This window comes from Vidua chalybeata, chromosome 29 (genome assembly GCF_026979565.1).
Source record: "Vidua chalybeata isolate OUT-0048 chromosome 29, bVidCha1 merged haplotype, whole genome shotgun sequence".
In the NCBI taxonomy this organism is placed as follows: domain Eukaryota; kingdom Metazoa; phylum Chordata; class Aves; order Passeriformes; family Viduidae; genus Vidua; species Vidua chalybeata.
In genome coordinates, this window is record NC_071558.1 from 652,495 (window position 1) to 671,245 (window position 18,751).

The 18,751-nt window shown below is 53.1% G+C and overlaps 8 protein-coding genes across 9 annotated transcripts; 4 read left to right on the forward strand and 4 right to left on the reverse strand.

The window, feature by feature from the left end:
* The first annotated feature begins 1,203 nt into the window (after positions 1-1,203).
* On the forward strand, positions 1,204-1,590 carry LOC128801375 (feather keratin B-4-like). Its single transcript, XM_053967212.1, has one exon. The coding sequence runs from the start codon at positions 1,204-1,206 to the stop codon at positions 1,534-1,536; it is 333 nt and encodes a 110-aa protein (XP_053823187.1). The 3' UTR covers positions 1,537-1,590.
* Positions 1,591-3,152: 1,562 nt separating this feature from the next.
* On the reverse strand, positions 3,153-4,350 carry LOC128801084 (scale keratin-like). The gene is made up of 2 exons (XM_053966723.1): positions 4,298-4,350; positions 3,153-3,964 (listed from the first exon to the last, which is right to left on the reverse strand). Exon 2 carries the CDS (start codon positions 3,948-3,950, stop codon positions 3,153-3,155), a length of 798 nt encoding a protein of 265 aa, XP_053822698.1. The 5' UTR covers positions 3,951-3,964; positions 4,298-4,350.
* A 2,660-nt stretch (positions 4,351-7,010) lies between these two features.
* LOC128801373 (scale keratin-like) lies at positions 7,011-7,969 on the forward strand. The gene has a single exon (XM_053967209.1). It carries the CDS (start codon positions 7,021-7,023, stop codon positions 7,726-7,728), a length of 708 nt encoding a protein of 235 aa, XP_053823184.1. The 5' UTR covers positions 7,011-7,020; the 3' UTR covers positions 7,729-7,969.
* A 379-nt stretch (positions 7,970-8,348) lies between these two features.
* Positions 8,349-9,089, reverse strand: LOC128801374 (scale keratin-like). Of its 2 annotated transcripts, none has more exons than XM_053967211.1 (2): positions 9,052-9,089; positions 8,349-8,928 (listed from the first exon to the last, which is right to left on the reverse strand). In XM_053967211.1, exon 2 carries the CDS (start codon positions 8,905-8,907, stop codon positions 8,515-8,517), a length of 393 nt encoding a protein of 130 aa, XP_053823186.1. In that variant the 5' UTR covers positions 8,908-8,928; positions 9,052-9,089; the 3' UTR covers positions 8,349-8,514. The 2 variants fall into 2 exon arrangements, with proteins under 2 accessions (XP_053823186.1, XP_053823185.1); XM_053967210.1 differs by having other exon boundaries at positions 9,008-9,067.
* Positions 9,090-12,436: 3,347 nt separating this feature from the next.
* On the reverse strand, positions 12,437-13,471 carry LOC128801325 (scale keratin-like). The gene is made up of 2 exons (XM_053967143.1): positions 13,312-13,471; positions 12,437-13,204 (listed from the first exon to the last, which is right to left on the reverse strand). The coding sequence occupies exon 2, from the start codon at positions 13,178-13,180 to the stop codon at positions 12,788-12,790; it is 393 nt and encodes a 130-aa protein (XP_053823118.1). The 5' UTR covers positions 13,181-13,204; positions 13,312-13,471; the 3' UTR covers positions 12,437-12,787.
* A 533-nt stretch (positions 13,472-14,004) lies between these two features.
* On the forward strand, positions 14,005-14,858 carry LOC128801347 (scale keratin-like). Its single transcript, XM_053967174.1, has 2 exons — positions 14,005-14,148; positions 14,256-14,858. The coding sequence occupies exon 2, from the start codon at positions 14,280-14,282 to the stop codon at positions 14,670-14,672; it is 393 nt and encodes a 130-aa protein (XP_053823149.1). The 5' UTR covers positions 14,005-14,148; positions 14,256-14,279; the 3' UTR covers positions 14,673-14,858.
* Positions 14,859-16,295: 1,437 nt separating this feature from the next.
* On the reverse strand, positions 16,296-17,138 carry LOC128801166 (scale keratin-like). Its single transcript, XM_053966850.1, has 2 exons — positions 16,984-17,138; positions 16,296-16,876 (listed from the first exon to the last, which is right to left on the reverse strand). Exon 2 carries the CDS (start codon positions 16,850-16,852, stop codon positions 16,460-16,462), a length of 393 nt encoding a protein of 130 aa, XP_053822825.1. The 5' UTR covers positions 16,853-16,876; positions 16,984-17,138; the 3' UTR covers positions 16,296-16,459.
* A 230-nt stretch (positions 17,139-17,368) lies between these two features.
* On the forward strand, positions 17,369-18,496 carry LOC128801167 (scale keratin-like). The gene is made up of 2 exons (XM_053966851.1): positions 17,369-17,820; positions 17,928-18,496. The coding sequence occupies exon 2, from the start codon at positions 17,952-17,954 to the stop codon at positions 18,327-18,329; it is 378 nt and encodes a 125-aa protein (XP_053822826.1). The 5' UTR covers positions 17,369-17,820; positions 17,928-17,951; the 3' UTR covers positions 18,330-18,496.
* Positions 18,497-18,751: the final 255 nt, after the last annotated feature.

Consider the following 18,751-nt stretch of genomic DNA (forward strand, 5'->3'; position numbering starts at 1 on the left):
TCCTTAGGATGCAAAATAATTTCCTGAGTATCCCAGCTGAATCAGCCTCTGATCAGGAATTAACCGGGCTCATAAGATTTGAGGATAAAAGAAACCTCTCCGGAGGAATGCATACATTACAGGGAGGAAATGAAATATAGGCAAGAAACACAAACAGAGAGGAAAAGTAAATCCCCAGCCACGGGTATTTTGCATATGAGGAATCGTTAGCAATTGGCTGCTAATGGGCTACAAGCACAATTTTTGTGCCAGGTCCTCGGGCTCTCTGGGCCAGGGTATAAAACCAGCCCGGTCGGAGGAGCTACAACCACTCCTGCTTTGGTCTCCTTGGAGAAAAGGGTAAGTCTCGATCTGCTCCCCATTTTCCTGGATTGTTGCTGTCTTTGTGTTTTCTTTTTCTGCTGTTTGTCTGTAGCAGCCCGAGGTTTACACTCTTTAAAAATTGCTGGGGAGACCTCGAAGCAGCTTTTTCTCCAGGGAGGGACATTCTGTGAAGGGTGGGGGTCGTTCCTGTGCTGACCCCGGATTTTTTCATTTGTGTCACCCAAAACTTTCCGTTCCTAGAAGTCCCAAGCTCTGCCTAAGTGTTGCTCAGCAGCTGGGAGTGGATGTGGGGAATCTGTGCAGAGCTTTTGGCTCTTGAGATGGAACCACAAAATATTCGGGGTTGGAAGGGACCTCTGGAGATCTCCCGAGGCAGGTGACACAGGAAAACCTCCAAGCGGGACTGGAACGACCCTGGAGAGGGAGACTCCTGGGCATGAGGGTCTGAATGTCTCCAGAGGGAGATTCCCTGAACTCCCTTGCTAAGAGCCACCTGTGCCAAGGCCTCACCACCCTCGCGGTGAAATTTCTGCTCCTCATTTTTACTTGCTGAGGATTTTTTTTTTTGTTTTCCCTCTTTTTTCGGGCACAGTTTTTCATTGCTTTCCTGACTGCCTGGTCCCTCACCTCCCCGCTTATTTCAGGGCTGCAGGAGGAGTGTGGTGGGAAAGGAGCGCTCAGAGCCGCTCAGGAGGAGGTGGAGCTGCCCTTGGTGGTGTGGAGAGCTCCGAGCTTCACTGAAATCTCCTTTCAAGCCGAGACCAACCCTTCATTCCATTCCCTGGCAGTCCCTGCGTTCTCCATCACCATAACAGCTTAATTACACCTCGCTCCTTGTATTCCAGAATTCCCTGCGTTCCACACTCACAGCCCACAGCCATGTCCTGCTACGACCTCTGTACCCCCACGTCCTGCGGCCCCACCCCGCTGGCCAACAGCTGCAACGAGCCCTGTGTCCGGCAGTGCCAGGACTCCACCTACGTGATCCAACCTTCTCCTGTGGTGGTCACCCTGCCCGGGCCCATCCTCAGCTCCTTCCCCCAGAACACCGCCGTGGGATCCTCAGCCTCCGCAGCCGTCGGGGATACTCTGAGCGCCGGGGGCGTCCCCATCAACTCGGGCAGCTCCTCGGGGCTCGGCAGTTTGGGGTACTCCGCTTTGGGGGGGCTCTATGGGAGGTCTTACCGGCGCTCCAACCGCTGCGGGCCCTGAGGGAGCCTCGGGACGGCCGGGAAGGGATGAGCAGGAGATGGAAAGCGCGATCGGATGCAGGACTGAACCCGTGCCCACCCGCTTGCTGACCCCCGCAGCTTTGCCCTGAGCTCCCGGGGCTGCAGGAGCTTGGCCTTTCCCATTTGATACCTTTCAGTGGTATCAGGGAGGCGAAAAATGTCACTCGAATGTCGCTAGGCGTCCAGCTGTAAAGCACTACCTGGAAATAGGTGATGAATTTTAATCGATATTCAACCCTTCTGCTTTCTTATGCTGTATTTTTTTTTTAAATTTCACTTCTTGCTCATTAAATAGATGGTGCATCACAATTTGTGGTTTGTAATGTTCCTTCTCCTCTTCCTCTTTGGAGTCTTCTCTGGCAGAAATTTGCCTGTGCATAAATTGTGAGTACCAAGCAGATCTGCATTTAAGTTATGCCACGCTAATCACTGAGGAATTAGATAAATATAAACAATGAGTAATAGCCTCTTTTTTTAGGGAATATTTTCCCTTTTTCTCATTTCCGTAAGAACAATATGAAATAATCACTCCTGGCTAGCAACAAATGGGGGGAAAGGGGTGGGAAAGCTCAAGCAGCTTTAGAGACAAAACTTCATTTAATTTATTCCCAATATCCCATCTAAACCTCCTTTCCATAAATTCGAGCCCATTCCCCCTTGTCCTGGCCCTCCAGGCCTTTGGAAATAATTTCTCCCCGTATTTCTTGTCGGCTCCTGGAGATACTGGAAGGTGAAATCATGTCACCCGAAGCTTCTCTTCCTCAGGCTGAACAAATCCAGACAGAACTTCCAAAACCCAACAGAGAAAATTAAAACTTAGGTCTCGTCCTTCCCTTGTTGTCCTGCTAGCTTAGAAACGCTGCAATTACGTCTTAATTGTTTGCTAAACGATGTGGTGATTGAGGGGCCTTTCGGATGTCATCAGGAATCCTCAGAGCAGGAGTAATTACTCAGAACCTCGGGGAAGTTAATGACGGGCAAATTGCTAAACAAACATTCCTCAACGTCGTGTTAAGTACCCCAATTAAGCTCCCATTCCACATCTTAAACACGTGGAGCAGGGTAGATCCTGTGATAAGGAATCCTGAGCCCGCTGGGGAGTTCTGCTCCCGGAGGAAAAAAATAAAGGACGAATGAAAACCAGAGAGGCTTTTGTGCAACACCAACAGGAGTTTAATGTCAGAGAGAAGAGCAACAGCCGAGGGCAGGGAATCCAAGCGATCCCAGGGACAGCAGGGGATGCAGGACTCGTGCTCTAGGAGCAGGGCCTTGCTCAGGACCGGGATAAGCCAGAGATGGAGGGCTCTGGGCACAGAGAGGGGATGGAGGGCTCAGGGAATCCCGAGGGGATGGAGGGCTCTGGGCACAGAGAGGGGATGGAGGGCTCAGGGCACAGGGAGGGGATAGAGGGCTCAGGTATCCCGAGGGGATGGAGGGCTCAGGGTGTCCCGAGGGGATGGAGGGCTCAGGGCACACCCAGGGCACACTCAACTGCCACTGCCAGCGGCTCCTGCCAGGTGTCCCCATGGCCCAGGCTGGGCTCCAGGGCTGGCACTGCCTCTGGGGGGGGGGGGGGGGGGCACTGCCAGAGCAGCTTTAGAAAACCCCACAGCTCCCGCGGCGGGACCTGCCCCATCTCTGGGAGCCAGGCAGGGAATAGCCCAGGCCCCGCGAGGAGAAACCAGAGCTGTAGGACCTCCCGCAATTGCCAAAGGAGCCCCCATAGCCCCCCAGGGAGCCCCCATAGCCAATGTCACCTCCATAACCCAGGGAACGGCCGTAGCCAAGGGAACCCCCATAGCCCTGGGAGCCCCCATAGCCCCTACAGCTTCCCAGGCCAAAGGAACCCCCATAGCCCCGGGAGCCGCCATAGCCCCCCAGGGAGCCCCCATAGCCTGAGAAACCCCCATAGCCCTGGGAGCCCCCATAGCCCCCACAGCTTCCCAGGCCAAAGGAGCCCCCATAGCCCCGGGAGCCCCCCAACCCAAAGGAGCCCCCATAGCCCTGGGAACCTCCATAAGGTCCCCACCCAAAGGAGCCCCAATTGCCCTGGGAGCCCCCATAACCTCCTGACCCAAAGGAGCCCCCATAGCCAGAGGAGCCCCCCAAGGCCAGGGAGCCCCCAGAACCCCCAGAACCTCCCAGCCCAAAGGAGCCCCCGTAGCCCTGGGAGCTGCGGGAACTGAAGGAACGCCCCAGCCAGGCTGGGCCAGACGATCCCACAACGCTCTCCTGAGGGAAGCTGCTGAGCACGGGGCCCGGGATGGTCACCACCACCGGCGGGGGCAGGATCAGGGCTCTGGAGTCAGGGCACTGCTGCACACATGGCTCGTTGGAGCTCTCCGCGATGGGCTGGGGGCAGCTCACGCCGCAGGACTCGCTGGAGTAGGACATCCTGTGCTGGGAGGCTGCAATGCACAGCAGAAAGGACTTTATGGCTAAACTGGCTGAGATGCATCAAAATTAAACTCTATGTCTGAAATAGCTGAGGGAAACAGATGAATTCAAAGGTGATATCAAAGAAATCTCATTATTGTATCATCTCCTCCTTCCTCTCACCATGGTCATCCTTGCAAGAGAAATTCTGTGCTGGATAAATTAAACAAACTTGTAGCAACCTGTGGCAAAGATTCAGTCAAAGGTGTAAGACCAGCGAAAAAGAAGGAAAGAGGAAGAGGAAAGAAGGCTCATTGACTTTATGCAGTAATTCAGATTTTATGGGGATGCGTGGCACCACTTACCTTGTTCGCTGCTGGGATGGGAACAGGAGCAGTGGATGAAGGGCTGTGGGTGATCTGAGCTTTTATATCCTCCTCAAAGCCACCCTCTGAGCCACCCGTCCTCGTTTATTACAAAACCAACGCCACAGTGGGCGCTTCCGTTCTGTCACCTCAGCACTCCCAGACTCGCGTGGCTATGACACAACTGCTGATGGCAATCAGCTCCCTCTGAAGGCGATCCGAGGGGATTTGGGGAATTTGAGGCTGAAGGGTGGTCATGCAGTCATTGATTAAAGCCAGCTCTGGTTCACTCCAATTTTAATGTCCTTTTAAATTGAGACATTTTAATGGCCACAGTAACACTTCCATGATGTGGAGCCCTTTGTGGTGCCACCTTCGCCAAGTGAAGGTTGCCCAACTGAACCTAAAATTGTGGCTCTGAGAGGACACAAATTCTCCTTGTAGCTGACTAGGAATCTATAAAAGTCGTCCCCAAAGAGGCATTGGATACACTCAGAAGTGTATCCAAATTGGATACACTCAGAAGAGGCCTCGACCTAAAGCTAATTCCAAACATTTCATGATTTCATCTGAAATCTCAACTTCCAGAAGTTCAGTTCGAAATACATTAAAAATCTTAATTTTCTTTCGCCCCCCCCCACCACGAAGTACTGACAACTACAGAAAAAAGAGAGAATTTAATAAAGTAGTAGAAAAATAAAAATGTATTTTATTAGGATGAGTCTGGGACATCCTGAAGTTATTTCTTTTCTTTCGTCTTGCAATTGTTCTCTAATTTTACAATATTGCAAAAGAGAGGCAATAAATTACCTCTAAATTGTAAAATAGCTCTGCTTATGAAGTGTCATCAGGATTTGCTGATAATAATGAGAGGTACCTGGAGGATAATGACTTTAAGCTGCCTCACAAATACTCATTAGTAGTCAGTGCTTGCAATTTCTGCTATTATCCTATTAAATGGAGGCTGGGAGTTATGAGGATTTATTCTGAGTTAGGAGCTCCCTTGTTATGAAACAGCATCATTAAAAAATACGCCAATCAATGTCACTCCTCTTGATTCCCTAATCAGCCTCTGATTAATAATTTCAGTGCTGGCAATGATTCAATTTTCATTCATGAGCTCAAATTCTTCATTTTATTAACTATTAATGTGTTTGGGATGATTATGACAAGTACCTCATGTGCCATATCGAGTGCATCTTCTTCTTAATTTATGAGGCAGCATTTTGCTGAAATATCTTAATTTTCAGGGGAGAACTTAAAGCCTGATGGCAAATTATCTGAATTTTCAAGCTTAACCATCAATGTTCAGCAAAAAAGGGGTCTCAAACTGATACTCTAAAATCTCTACTCTTGGAGTCTCACCTGTAAATATTTTGTCCATGAAATTGTGCCTAATGACGCAGAGCCCTCAGCTCACACGTCTCTGAACTGACGCTCCTGCCCCAGTTTTGGGTGCTGACATTTCTGTGTTCGAGTCTAACACACCAAATATGAATTTCCTGTGGGTGTTCACAAAGCCCCTCATGGTCCTGGAAGGATTTGGAACATCCCCCAAGTGTCACTGCTTCCATGACATTCCAAAGCCAGCAGGGAATGGAGCAATGGAGCCCACCTTGGAATTGCTGAGTAATTAATGGCATTTGAGCTGCAAACACAGCTCTTAAAACCCCTCACGTTTCTAAAACATTTGGAGATCATTGATATTTTCTTCATTTTTGATACCCGTCTCCCTCTTTTTATGCAGCTCCCATGGATTTTCACGGAATTCACTTAAACTTTAAAAGACAAAGTTAATTAATCTGAACTCATCAAACCCAAATAGCGCTCATGATGGGGATTATTACCTCATCATTCACCAGCTCGATGCCCTCAAGTCTGTCCTGACATGGCCTCACGCCTGTTTTTGAGCATGGGGAGTGGCAGTGCAAAGTCTGCAGAATTAAATCCCTCCATGTGAGGGTTGTTTTGTGTGGGACCAGAGGCACGGAGGGCGTTTTGTCCGTGTAAGCACTTTGGGAAATGTATAAAAGCTGCCACCACTCTAAGCCTCTCCATCCACATCTCCTGAGTTATTCACTGTGGTGAAGAGGGTAAGTCCAATTTGAACTCCTCTCTCCTTCTCTATCCTTCTTTCTTTCCCGTCCAATTCTTTGATGTTATGGATTGGCAGATTGAAAAACTGTGGGTCTCAGAAGGTTGTTGTAGAATAAAATGTGAATTTTCACCATGCCACTTGGAATAACCATTTCCAGGCATTTTAGGTACAATGCGTAAAAATTAAAAATATTTGAGTGATCATTTCCACCTTGTGGGAATATAAGGGTAAATTTTTTCGTTTGGAAGCTGAAGGCTACTTCAGAAAGGATATGAAACAACAAAAAATGCTGCTTTGTATCTGACACTTCATCATTTCTTATAGATACATTGCTAGATTTCAGTTGATCTTTATAAATTTATAAGGAGTAAAACTAGATTTGTCACAGAGTAAGAAGTGTCACCGGGGATGACACCAGATGTTTTCATCTGTGGGTGACATCTCAGGGACCTTGACAGCAACCAGAGTCCAGAATGTGATTTTTGTGGTCACATGAGGGCCAGATTTGGAAAGCAATGAACTCTGTGCTATCACATTTTCCATGGCAAAGCACAGGCAGAGTCAGGTGGAAATTTCTGGATCTGAAACCTTTCTGATGCTGTGTGTTGCAGCCTCCCAGCACAGGATGTCCTACTCCAGCGAGTCCTGCGGCGTGAGCTGCCCCCAGCCCATCGCGGAGAGCTCCAACGAGCCATGTGTGCAGCAGTGCCCTGACTCCAGAGCCCTGATCCTGCCCCCGCCGGTGGTGGTGACCATCCCGGGCCCCGTGCTCAGCAGCTTCCCTCAGGAGAGCGTTGTGGGATCGTCTGGCCCAGCCTGGCTGGGGCGTTCCTTCAGTTCCCGCAGCTCCCAGGGCTACGGGGGCTCCTTTGGGCTGGGAGGTTCTGGGAGTTCTGGGGGCTCCCTGGCCTTGGGGGGCTCCTTTGGGTCAGGAGGTTATGGGGGCTCCCAGGGCAATTGGGGCTCCTTTGGCTATGGGGGCTCGTTTGGGTTGGGAGGTTATAGGGGCTCCCAGGGCTATGGGGGTTTCTCAGGCTATGGGGGCTCCCTGGGGGGCTATGGGGGCTCCCGGGGCTATGGGGATTCCTTTGGCCTGGGAAGCTGTGGGGGCTATGGGGGCTCCCAGGGCTATGGGGGTTCCCTTGGCTACGGCCGTTCCCTGGGTTATGGAGGTGACATTGGCTATGGGGGCTCCCTGGGGGGCTATGGGGGCTCCTTTGGCAATTGCGGGAGGTCCTACAGCTCTGGTTTCTCCTCGCGGGGCCTGGGCTATTCCCTGCCTGGCTCCCAGAGATGGGGCAGGTCCCGCCGCGGGAGCTGTGGGGTTTTCTAAAGCTGCTCTGGCAGTGCCCGCCCCCAGAGGCAGTGCCAGCCCTGGAGCCCAGCCTGGGCCATGGGGACACCTGGCAGGAGCCGCTGGCAGTGGCAGTTGAGTGTGCCCTGGGTGTGCCCTGAGCCCTCCATCCCCTCGGGATACCTGAGCCCTCCATCCCCTCTCTGTGCCCAGAGCTCTCCATTCCCTTGGGACACCCTGAGCCCTCCATCCCCTCTCTGTGCCCTGAGCCCTCCATCCCCTTGGGACACCCTGAACCCTCCATCCCCTCGGGATTCCCTGAGCCCTCCATCCCCTCTCTGTGCCCAGAGCCCTCCATCTCTGGCTTATCCCGGTCCTGAGCAAGGCCCTGCTCCTAGAGCACGAGTCCTGCATCCCCTGCTGTCCCTGGGATGGTTTGGATTCCCTGCCCTCGGCTGTTGCTCTTCTCTCTGAAATTAAACCCCTGTTGGTGTTGCACAAAAGCCTCTCTGGTTTTCATTTGTCCTTGTTTTCCTCTGGTGGGATATTCACTCTTGTGCTGGGAGGAGTTGCCTGGAGTTCCTCATTTGGCCACGGCCCTTGGGTCATTGTCATTTGGGAAAAGGAGGCAAAGAGAAAGGAGCTGGATGCAGGAAAACTTTATTGAGCACCGAAAGGCAGGAGAGGCAGGGAGAGAGAGGGTGGGCAGGCCCCAGGCAGGCCGGGAGTCACGGGCTGCAGGTGACCAGGGCAGCTTGTGCAGAGCTCAGCTTCTCCATGCTGGGCTGAGGCGGCAGCGGGGCTTTGGGGCAGTTGGTGGTGGCTCTAGCAGGGCCCGCAGGTGTCCCAGAGCTTCTTGCTGTAGCGGGGCCAGGCGCAAGGGCTGCAGGCGGGAGCAGCGTAGGCCCTGCCAAAGGTGCAGAGGCCCCCCGAGGCCTGGGTGGCGCCGGCGCCGTAGAGGCCGCCCAGCCCCAGGGAGCCGCCAAAGGCCGGTGCTCCGGAGGAGCCCACCACGGCCTGCTGGGGGAAGGAGCTGAGGATGGGCCCGGGGAAGGTGACCACCACGGGTGGTGGCTGGATGAAGGCAGAGGAGTCGGGGCACTGGCGGGCGCACAGCTCGTTGCAGCTCTCAGCGATGGGCTGGGGCACAGCCACGCTGGTTCTGGGCGGGCACAGGTCTGTGCTGGTCCTGGGGGGGCACAGGTCGTAGCAGGACATCTTGGAGCGAGAGAGATGAGTCTGAAAGATAATTCAGAAGAACAGGGGTTAGAACAGACATGGGGATCTCCTGATTCAGCAGTGGCTTGTTCCTCCAGACCTGAAAAAGGCCTTGAGTGGCCAAAGCCACACAGCCTTGCCCACCCTGCCCAGCACTGGCCCTGTGCCCTGTAGTCCCCTCAGAGCCCTGATCCCCACACCCCCAGACCTCACAATCCCTGCCCAAGTTCCTGGCTCCATCTGTCCCGGCCAAGGGCTCAAAGCAGGACATATTACAGGGGTGAAGTTTGGTTTGCAACAGATAGAGACATAAAAACTATAAAAACTCAGAAGCTGATGAGAGAAATTTTCAACATGAGTGAAATCACTGTGTTGTGGTTCATGTTCAGCCTTGATCTGTAATGGTGAAAACCCAATGAGCACCTTGATAAAAAATTTCCTGCCTATGTAAAACCATCCCCAGAATGACCAGACCCCACAGACTGATCTTTGTTCTAGCCCCACATGGTTGTGTTGTTCAGCTTTTGGAAGTGCCTACCCTGAAGAACAATATAAAAACCCGAGTCCCATCTCCCATGAACTTCCCCAAAGTTGGGAAGTTGGGAACATCTGGGGTCTCTCAAAGATTTGGAGACTCCCAAATCCCACATTTCCCACTGGTTTCATTAAGAGTAATTACAGACAGAAACAATGTAAAGCTGTTCTAAATCTCAGCATTCCTAAAGGAATCTTCTACAACTGCTCTGGTTGTGATTAATTAAATAGAAAGAAATTAAAAATTCATACTCACTAAGCTCCGCAAGGCGAATGAGCTGCGAGAAGTGTCTGTCCAGTGCCCAGGCACTGGAGCTTATATAGAGGATCCCAACATTCCTGAGGGTTTGGGGTGGGGGTTCTGCCTGAAAGAAATTGTTTGCCAGCTTTGAGTCATGAAAAGTTGGAGTTTGTGGCAGTTCTGATTTCATTCATATTCTCCTATCGTGTGATGCTGGAGTTTCACCATCCTGATTTTTTTAATCTTGGGTCTTAATTGGCACTGGCAACTCCTGGCCTCATTAGAGTGACCTCACTTGAATTACCATGTTCATTAAGCTGACTCCACATGTTACTTCTTCCTTTACAACCTTGTCATGAGCTTGTCTGCTCCAAGATTTTGTAAGACTCATCTTTGGCTGACATGGACATTTTTCCTTAACAGCCCTTTCAAATTATCTGATAAATTAATTAGAAGCAGAAACCAGCTTATTCCAGAACTACCCAGGGACAAATGTCATTTCCAGCCCTAATTAAAGCGACATTGTTGGTCTGAGATGGATTTAAGGGGTCATGAATATCTGCTGAGATCATCCAGGACACTCAGCAGTTCCCCAATAGTTTTCCATTGAGAGGAAGGTTTGGAATCAATCCCATATAAAAATCAATTTGTTTAACTAAGAAGGTTTTAGTAGGAAATGAAATTCAGTTTCAAAAGGTTCAATGGTGCTGAATGTTCTCATATCAAGTCCTGTGATTCCAATTTTGAGGAAAAACCAAAGAGGCAGATCAAGGTTTTTCTTTAATGTCATGGGTGCAATCTCTTATCAAGAGCGTTCTGGCCCTTCTTGAGAAAAATACTTTGTAATGATTTCACAAACATTCATTATCTGCTGTTCAACCCAGCTAATGTTTGGTGTTGTATTACAGGAGTGATTTAGATGTTTTACTCTTACACAACCCCAAGCTGCTTTAATGTGCAGGAAACAAGGTGGTGCCTGCCATTACTTTGATTAAATCATGATTTGTGCCATTGGAAGTCAAGGGTTAATGATTAATGCAGCTCTTCTTTTCCTTCTTTAAAAAAAAACCCTTTCCATATCCATGGTTGAATCCTCTGTGAGTTTAAGATTCCACCTTTGCTGTATTTGCCTTATTTCAGGCTATATTTTCCATAAAAATAAATATTTGTGTTTATTTACCCTTTTCCTGTGATTTTTTCAGAGCACAACTTTAGGTTTTCACCTGTATCCAGTGCATTTTACAGACCCTTCTGATCATTCCTGAGAAATCCCCCCAGAGATCCACTCCTAACTCCTGCGCTGAAGATTGGTTGTTGTGGTCCAGGTTCACACCAATATTTTCATTTTCTCTGCAGATGAAAAAGGACTTGGGTTTAGGTTTGTGTTTTGTTTGTTGCCCCAACAAATTACCCTGTATTTGCTGCAGGGGAAGGAAAAAAAAAAAATCTCCAAGCACAGAGAGGGTTTGAGTGGTTCCCACATCTCCCAGCCTGGGGGGGATTTCCTTGCTTTGATTTATATTTTACAAAAATCTTACAATCAGAGCAAGTTGTGCCTCATCCCTGGCTCAAACTCCCTTCAAATCCAACCCCTTGATTTCTCCTGGGCTGCATCAAAACCCCCATGGGCAGCAGGGGAGGGGGGATTCTCACCCAGCTCAGGTGAGACCTCACCTGCAGAGCTGTCCCAGCCCTGGATCCCAGCCCAGGCAGGACCTGGATGGAGCCCAGAGGAGGCTCTAGGATGATCTGAGGAATGGAGCAGCTCTGCTGGGAGGAAAGGCTGAGAGAACTGGGATTATTCTGTTTGGAGAAGGGGAAGCTCTGAGGCGACCTCACTGTGGCCTTGCAGGACCTGAAGGGGCTACAAGAAACACGGGGAGAGGCTTTTCCCAAGGGATGGAGTGACAGGACAAGGGGGAATGGGTTCAGACTGACAGGTAGGAGGTTTAGATGGGATTTTTGGGATAAATTCTTCCCTGTGAGCGCAGGGAGGCCGTGGCACAGGATATTCCATGGCTGCCCCATCCCTCGAAGTGTCCAAGGCCAGCTTGGACAGGGCTTGCATCAACCTGGGGTGGTGGAAGATGTCCCTGCCCATGGCAGGGCGTGGAACGAGATGATTTTAAGATCCCCTTCCCACCCAAACCATTCCATGAGTCTGTGATTGCCACTCTCCACTTCTTATTAAAAACACCGTGATTTCAGTGCTCTCTGGACTACAAAATTTATTTGGAGGGTTCCCGTGTGAAAAAAAAAAACCCATCTAAGTGCAGATTTTCTCGAGCCTCTGAGGAACAAGGGCTGTGAGAGCACTTGGGAAGAACTGAGCAATGATCTCTGCTCCCTGTTTTCTTGTTTTGTAGCCCTTGAATGTCCCTGGGCTGAGTAACAGGTCCCAAAGCAGGGAGGAGCTGCCAGGCACCTCAGCCCGGATCAGATCGTTCGTAGCCGCTGGGTTTGGCCAGGCCGGGCCCTGCCCTGCTCTTACTTTCCCTTTTGTGTCATCCAGGGCAGGCTGCTCCTCTCAGAGTGGCTCCAGCACTCCCAGGCCCTCCCCCAGAGGCTCTCCAGAGATTTAAGCAACCAGAAATGGTCAAGTTGAATAGCTCTGTTATGAGCGGGAAAGACCTCAAGTGTGTACTCAGCATCATTAAAAAAAAAATAAAAAGATGATAACAACACAAAAATATGATGCATGAAAGATTTATTGTAGGAACAACATGAATAAGTCAGAGATTACAAATGAAAATGTGGGAAAACAAGAGGTACGAAGAGAATAAAAAAAAATAAAGCTAAAATTTTTAACTCATTAAGATGTCTACAAGCAGAGCTAAAAAAATGCAAATATGACATGAGGTTGGTAAAAATTGACATAATAAAGACCAAAGAAGACCAAAGAAAATGAAAGAACAATGAAATTGTTACACAAAATAATTCACAAAAGAGAACATTAGGGACTAGATCTTAACACTGGAGACAAAGTAAAACCCAAAGCATAGGAAAAGAAAAGGATTTTAAAAAAGACTAATGATGGCAATAATTGAGATTAACAACTTCTAGAGTTCTCCGTTGCTGACAGATGAAAAAGGCTCTGGGATGAGTCTAGCAGGGCCCGCAGGTGTCCCAGAGCTTCTTGCTGTAGCGGGGCCAGGCGCAAGGGCTGCAGGCGGGAGCAGCGTAGGCCCTGCCAAAGGTGCAGAGGCCCCCCGAGGCCTGGGTGGCGCCGGCGCCGTAGAGGCCGCCCAGCCCCAGGGAGCCGCCAAAGGCCGGTGCTCCGGAGGAGCCCACCACGGCCTGCTGGGGGAAGGAGCTGAGGATGGGGCCGGGGAAGGTGACCACCACGGGTGGTGGCTGGATGAAGGCAGAGGAGTCGGGGCACTGGCGGGCGCACAGCTCGTTGCAGCTCTCAGCGATGGGCTGGGGCACAGCCACGCTGGTTCTGGGCGGGCACAGGTCTGTGCTGGTCCTGGGGGGGCACAGGTCGTAGCAGGACATCTTGGCGTGGGATGCGAGGCAGCTCTGCAAGAGAGGGCAGCCATGGCAGGAGAGCAGCCCAGGGCAGCGCCTGAGCCACAGGGGCCGGGGCTGGAGCAGGGAGCCACGAGCAGGAGCGCTCACACACTTACCCTTGTTCCTGAGGAGGAGAAGGTGGCCAGGGCAGTGCTTGGTCCAGTCTGGCCCTCACAAGGCTTTTATAGCAGCCATGGCCTTGCTCAGCTCCAGCCTGGCCAGTCTGCACAGGGGACACTCCCTGCTGCTGCTGCTGCTGACACCAGGGCTGTGCGGCCCCTGCCCCTCCCTGAGTCAGCATCCCCCAGGTGCCACCCCAGCACATCCCAAGATGCCCAAATGATCTCTTCCCTCCTGTCACGTTAGAAACTTGATAGCCAGAATGGCACCCAGGAATGGACTCCAGGAACACCTGTCCGGGCCTGAAGCATGTCAGGCAGGAGTGTCCGGAGCCTCCAACATGGAGGCAATCTGTTCATCGCAGGACGGTCCAGCAGAACCAGACCCCATCTGCCAGGCATCAGTGCCCAGGGGCTTCCACAAGGCTGGGAACAAAGACTTCTCCACTCAGGCCTGATCTCCGTAGGGCAAAGAGGAGTGATGTCCATCTGGCTCAGGCTGTTTCGGGCCCCACCCCAGTCCATTGGACCATTAAAGGTGTTCCTGGAGCCCTTTCCTGGCTGCCATCCCAAATATCAAGTATGTGACGTGTCAGGAAGGACGAGATTGCTTGGGCATCTTGGGATGTGCTGGGATGGCACCTGGGGGATGCTGACTCAGGGAGGGGCAGGGGCTGCACAGCCCTGGTGTCAGCAGGAGCAGCAGCAGGGAGTGTCCCCTGTGCAGATTGGCCAGGCTGGAGCTGAGCAAGGCCAGGGCTGCTATAAAAGCCGTGTCAGGGCCAGACTGGACCAAGCACTGCCCTGGCCACCTTCTCCTCCTCGGGAACAAGGGTAAGTGTGTGAGCGCTCCTGCTCACGGCTCCCTGCTCCAGCCCCGGCCCCTGTGGCTCAGGCGCTGCCCTGGGCTGCTCTCCTGCCATGGCTGCCCTCTCTTGCAGAGCTGCCTCGCATCCCACGCCAAGATGTCCTGCTACGACCTGTGCCCCCCCAGGACCAGCACAGACCTGTGCCCGCCCAGAACCAGCGTGGCTGTGCCCCAGCCCATCGCTGAGAGCTGCAACGAGCTGTGCGCCCGCCAGTGCCCCGACTCCTCTGCCTTCATCCAGCCACCACCCGTGGTGGTCACCTTCCCCGGCCCCATCCTCAGCTCCTTCCCCCAGCAGGCCGTGGTGGGCTCCTCCGGAGCACCGGCCTTTGGCGGCTCCCTGGGGCTGGGTGGCCTCTACGGCGCCGGCGCCACCCAGGCCTCGGGCGGCCTCTGCACCGTTGGCAGGGCCTACGCTGCTCCCGCCTGCAGCCCTTGCGCCTGGCCCCGCTACAGCAAGAAGCTCTGGGACACCTGCGGGCCCTGCTAGAGCCACCACCAACTGCCCCAAAGCCCTGCTGCTGCCTCAGCCCAGCATGGAGAAGCTGAGCTCTGCACAAGCTGTCCTGGTCACCTGCAGCCCATGACTCCTGGCCTGCCTGGGGCCTGCCCACCATCCCTGTCCCTGCCTCTCCTGCCTTTCGGTGCTCAATAAAATTTTCCTGCATCCAACTCCAGACTCCTTGCCTTTTTTCCCAAAACCAGGAAATTCCAGAGAAGGACGGTATTCCAAGAGTGGGAGGGGAAATGGTGATACCGTGATGGTGAGGGGCAATGGAAAAAGGAAGGGGATGTGGAAGATAAAATGGATCAGGGATGAGACAGAGGACAGTAATGTGGAGAACATGAAACCAAAATGGATACAGAATGAGAAGACAGAGTATGTTGAGAAGGTGCTTCTTTAGGAGAAGGAGGAGATGGAGGAGAAAGAGAAGAAGAAGGAGAAGGAGAAGGACGAGGAGCATGAGAAGGATGAGGGGAAGGAGATGCAGGATGATGAGAAGGAAAAGAGGAAGAAGGAGGAAAAGTAGAGGAAAGAGAATGCAAAGAAGGGTGACAAGAGGAAAGAGAAGGAGAAAGAGAAGACAAAGAGAATATAAGAATCAAGGAGTAGAAGAAATAAAAAGAAGAAAGAATAAGACGTAGAAAGTGAAGGAGAAGTAGTTGATGACAAGGAAATTTAATGTACAGGGAAGAGTGAGGTGGAATTCTCCCTCTGATTTCTGTTCCAGCTCCTTTAGCAGAGCCATGGTGGCACAGAGGGCCTGGAGCTCTGGTAGCCTCTGTCCCTGGATGGCTCCCAGCTCTGTGGCCAACCCCACTCTCCACCAGCACAACAGCAGGTCTGGAAGAGTTCCTGGTCTCATGGCCGACAAGCAGGGGGATCTGTGTCCCTTCCTGAAGAGTGCTCAGAGATCCTTCCCAGTCTCCTTCCCTTTCTCGTTCGCCTTCTCCGTTTCCTAACCTCACCGGTTCCTACAGTTCTCCTTCGTATCATTCCACTTCCCCTTTGATTTCATTTTCATCTCCACTTTAACCGCCAATGTCCCATCCCCACTTCTGTTTAACCTTTCCCTTCCCCTTCTATTTTCCATTGCCTGTGGCCATCCCAGCTATGGAAAATGCAGGTGAACCCGGTGGGAAGAAATGCTGATGTCTGACTCCTGTTCAGAAGGCTGAATGATTTCTTTATTATAACTATGCTATAATTCATTAATAAACTATTTAATGGAGATACTAAAACTACAAACCTACTTTTTCTAACTCCCATATCTAACCCACTCACAACTCGTGACCCTCTCTGAGAGTCCAGACACAGGTGGATTGGATTGGCCATCAGGCTCAAACAATCCTCTCCAGGATCCAATCAAGCAATCAACCCAGGTGAACAATTCTCCAAGCACATTCCACATGGGAAAAACAAGGAGCAGAAATAGAAATTGTTTTCTCTTTCTTCTCTCTGTGCTCCCCCATGAAAAATCCTGAGAGAGAGAAGAATGTGCCTGCCACACCCAGCAACACAATTTCCTCTCCCACTCGTGGATCTCCCCCACCTCCAGGGGTATTCATGATTGCAGAAAAGGGGGCAAAGAGAGAGGAGTTGGATGCAGGAAAACTTTATTGTACCAAGAAGGGCAGGAGAATCAGGGAATGTGGGCAGGCCCCAGGCAGGCCGGGTGTCACGGGCTGCAGGAGGCCAGGGCAGCTTGTGCAGAGCTCAGCTTCTCCATGCTGGGCTGAGGCGGCAGCGGGGCTTTGGGGCAGTTGGTGGTGGCTCTAGCAGGGCCCGCAGGTGTCCCAGAGCTTCTTGCTGTAGCGGGGCCAGGCGCAAGGGCTGCAGGCGGGAGCAGCGTAGGCCCTGCCAAAGGTGCAGAGGCCCCCCGAGGCCTGGGTGGCGCCGGCGCCGTAGAGGCCGCCCAGCCCCAGGGAGCCGCCAAAGGCCGGTGCTCCGGAGGAGCCCACCACGGCCTGCTGGGGGAAGGAGCTGAGGATGGGGCCGGGGAAGGTGACCACCACGGGTGGTGGCTGGATGAAGGCAGAGGAGTCGGGGCACTGGCGGGCGCACAGCTCGTTGCAGCTCTCAGCGATGGGCTGGGGCACAGCCACGCTGGTTCTGGGCGGGCACAGGTCTGTGCTGGTCCTGGGGGGGCACAGGTCGTAGCAGGACATCTTGGCGTGGGATGCGAGGCAGCTCTGCAAGAGAGGGCAGCCATGGCAGGAGAGCAGCCCAGGGCAGCACCTGAGCCACAGGGGCCGGGGCTGGAGCAGGGAGCCGTGAGCAGGAGCGCTCACACACTTACCCTTGTTCCCGAGGAGGAGAAGGTGGCCAGGGCAGTGCTTGGTCCAGTCTGGCCCTGACACAGCTTTTATAGCAGCCCTGGCCTTGCTCAGCTCCAGCCTGGCCAGTCTGCACAGGGGACACTCCCTGCTGCTGCTCCTGCTGACACCAGGGCTGTGCGGCCCCTGCCCCTCCCTGAGTCAGCATCCCCCAGGTGCCACCCCAGCACATCCCAAGATGCCCAAGCGATCTCGTCCTTCCTGACACGTCACATACTTGATATTTGGGACGGCAGCCAGGAATGGGCTCCAGGAACACCTTTAATGGTCCAATGGACTGGGGTGGGGCCCAAATCAGCCTGGGTCAGATGGACATCACTCCTCTTTGCCCTACAGAGATCAGGCCTGAGTGGAGAAGTATTTGTTCCCAGCCTTGTGGGAGCCCCTGGGCACTGATGCCTGGCAGATGGGGTCTGGTTCTGCTGGACCGTCCTGCGATGAACAGATTGCCTCCATGTTGGAGGCTCCGGACGCTCCTGCCTGAGATGCTTCAGGCCCGGACAGGTGTTCCTGGAGTCCATTCCGGGGTGCCATTCTGGCTATCAAGTTTACAACGTGACAGGAGGGAGGAGATCACTTGGGGATCTTGGGATGTGCTGGGGTGGCACCTGGGGGATGCTGACTCAGGGAGGGGCAGGGGCCGCACAGCCCTGGTGTCAGCAGCAGCAGCAGCAGGGAGTGTCCCCTGTGCAGACTGGCCAGGCTGGAGCTGAGCAAGGCCATGGCTGCTATAAAAGCCTTGTGAGGGCCAGACTGGACCAAGCACTGCCCTGGCCACCTTCTCCTCCTCAGGAACAAGGGTAAGTGTGTGAGCGCTCCTGCTCGTGGCTCCCTGCTCCAGCCCCGGCCCCTGTGGCTCAGGCGCTGCCCTGGGCTGCTCTCCTGCCATGGCTGCCCTCTCTTGCAGAGCTGCCTCGCATCCCACGCCAAGATGTCCTGCTACGACCTGTGCCCCCCCAGGACCAGCACAGACCTGTGCCCGCCCAGAACCAGCGTGGCTGTGCCCCAGCCCATCGCTGAGAGCTGCAACGAGCTGTGCGCCCGCCAGTGCCCCGACTCCTCTGCCTTCATCCAGCCACCACCCGTGGTGGTCACCTTCCCCGGCCCCATCCTCAGCTCCTTCCCCCAGCAGGCCGTGGTGGGCTCCTCCGGAGCACCGGCCTTTGGCGGCTCCCTGGGGCTGGGCGGCCTCTACGGCGCCGGCGCCACCCAGGCCTCGGGGGGCCTCTGCACCTTTGGCAGGGCCTACGCTGCTCCCGCCTGGCCCCGCTACAGCAAGAAGCTCTGGAACACCTGCGGGCCCTGCTAGAGCCACCACCAACTGCCCCAAAGCCCCGCTGCCGCCTCAGCCCAGCATGGAGAAGCTGAGCTCTGCACAAGCTGTCCTGAGCCCGTGACTCCCGGCCTGCCTGGGGCCTGCCCACACGCCCTGATTCTCTTGCCCTTCTTGGTACAATAAAGTTTTCCTGCATCTAACTTCGTTCTCTTTGACTGCGTTTCTGCAATCATGAATACCTTGGGCATGGGAGAGTCCAAGAGTGGGAGGGGAAATTGTCTTGGGGGACAGTCGAGGCAATTGAAAATGGAAGGGGTTGGTAAAAGATATGTGGGAAGAGGACAGAGGAGATTTATGTGGAGAATGAAATGAAATCAAGAGAGAAATGGAATCCGAAGATAATTGGTCTGTGGGGAGTGTATGGATTAGGGGAAGGAGTAAAAACGAGAAGGAGA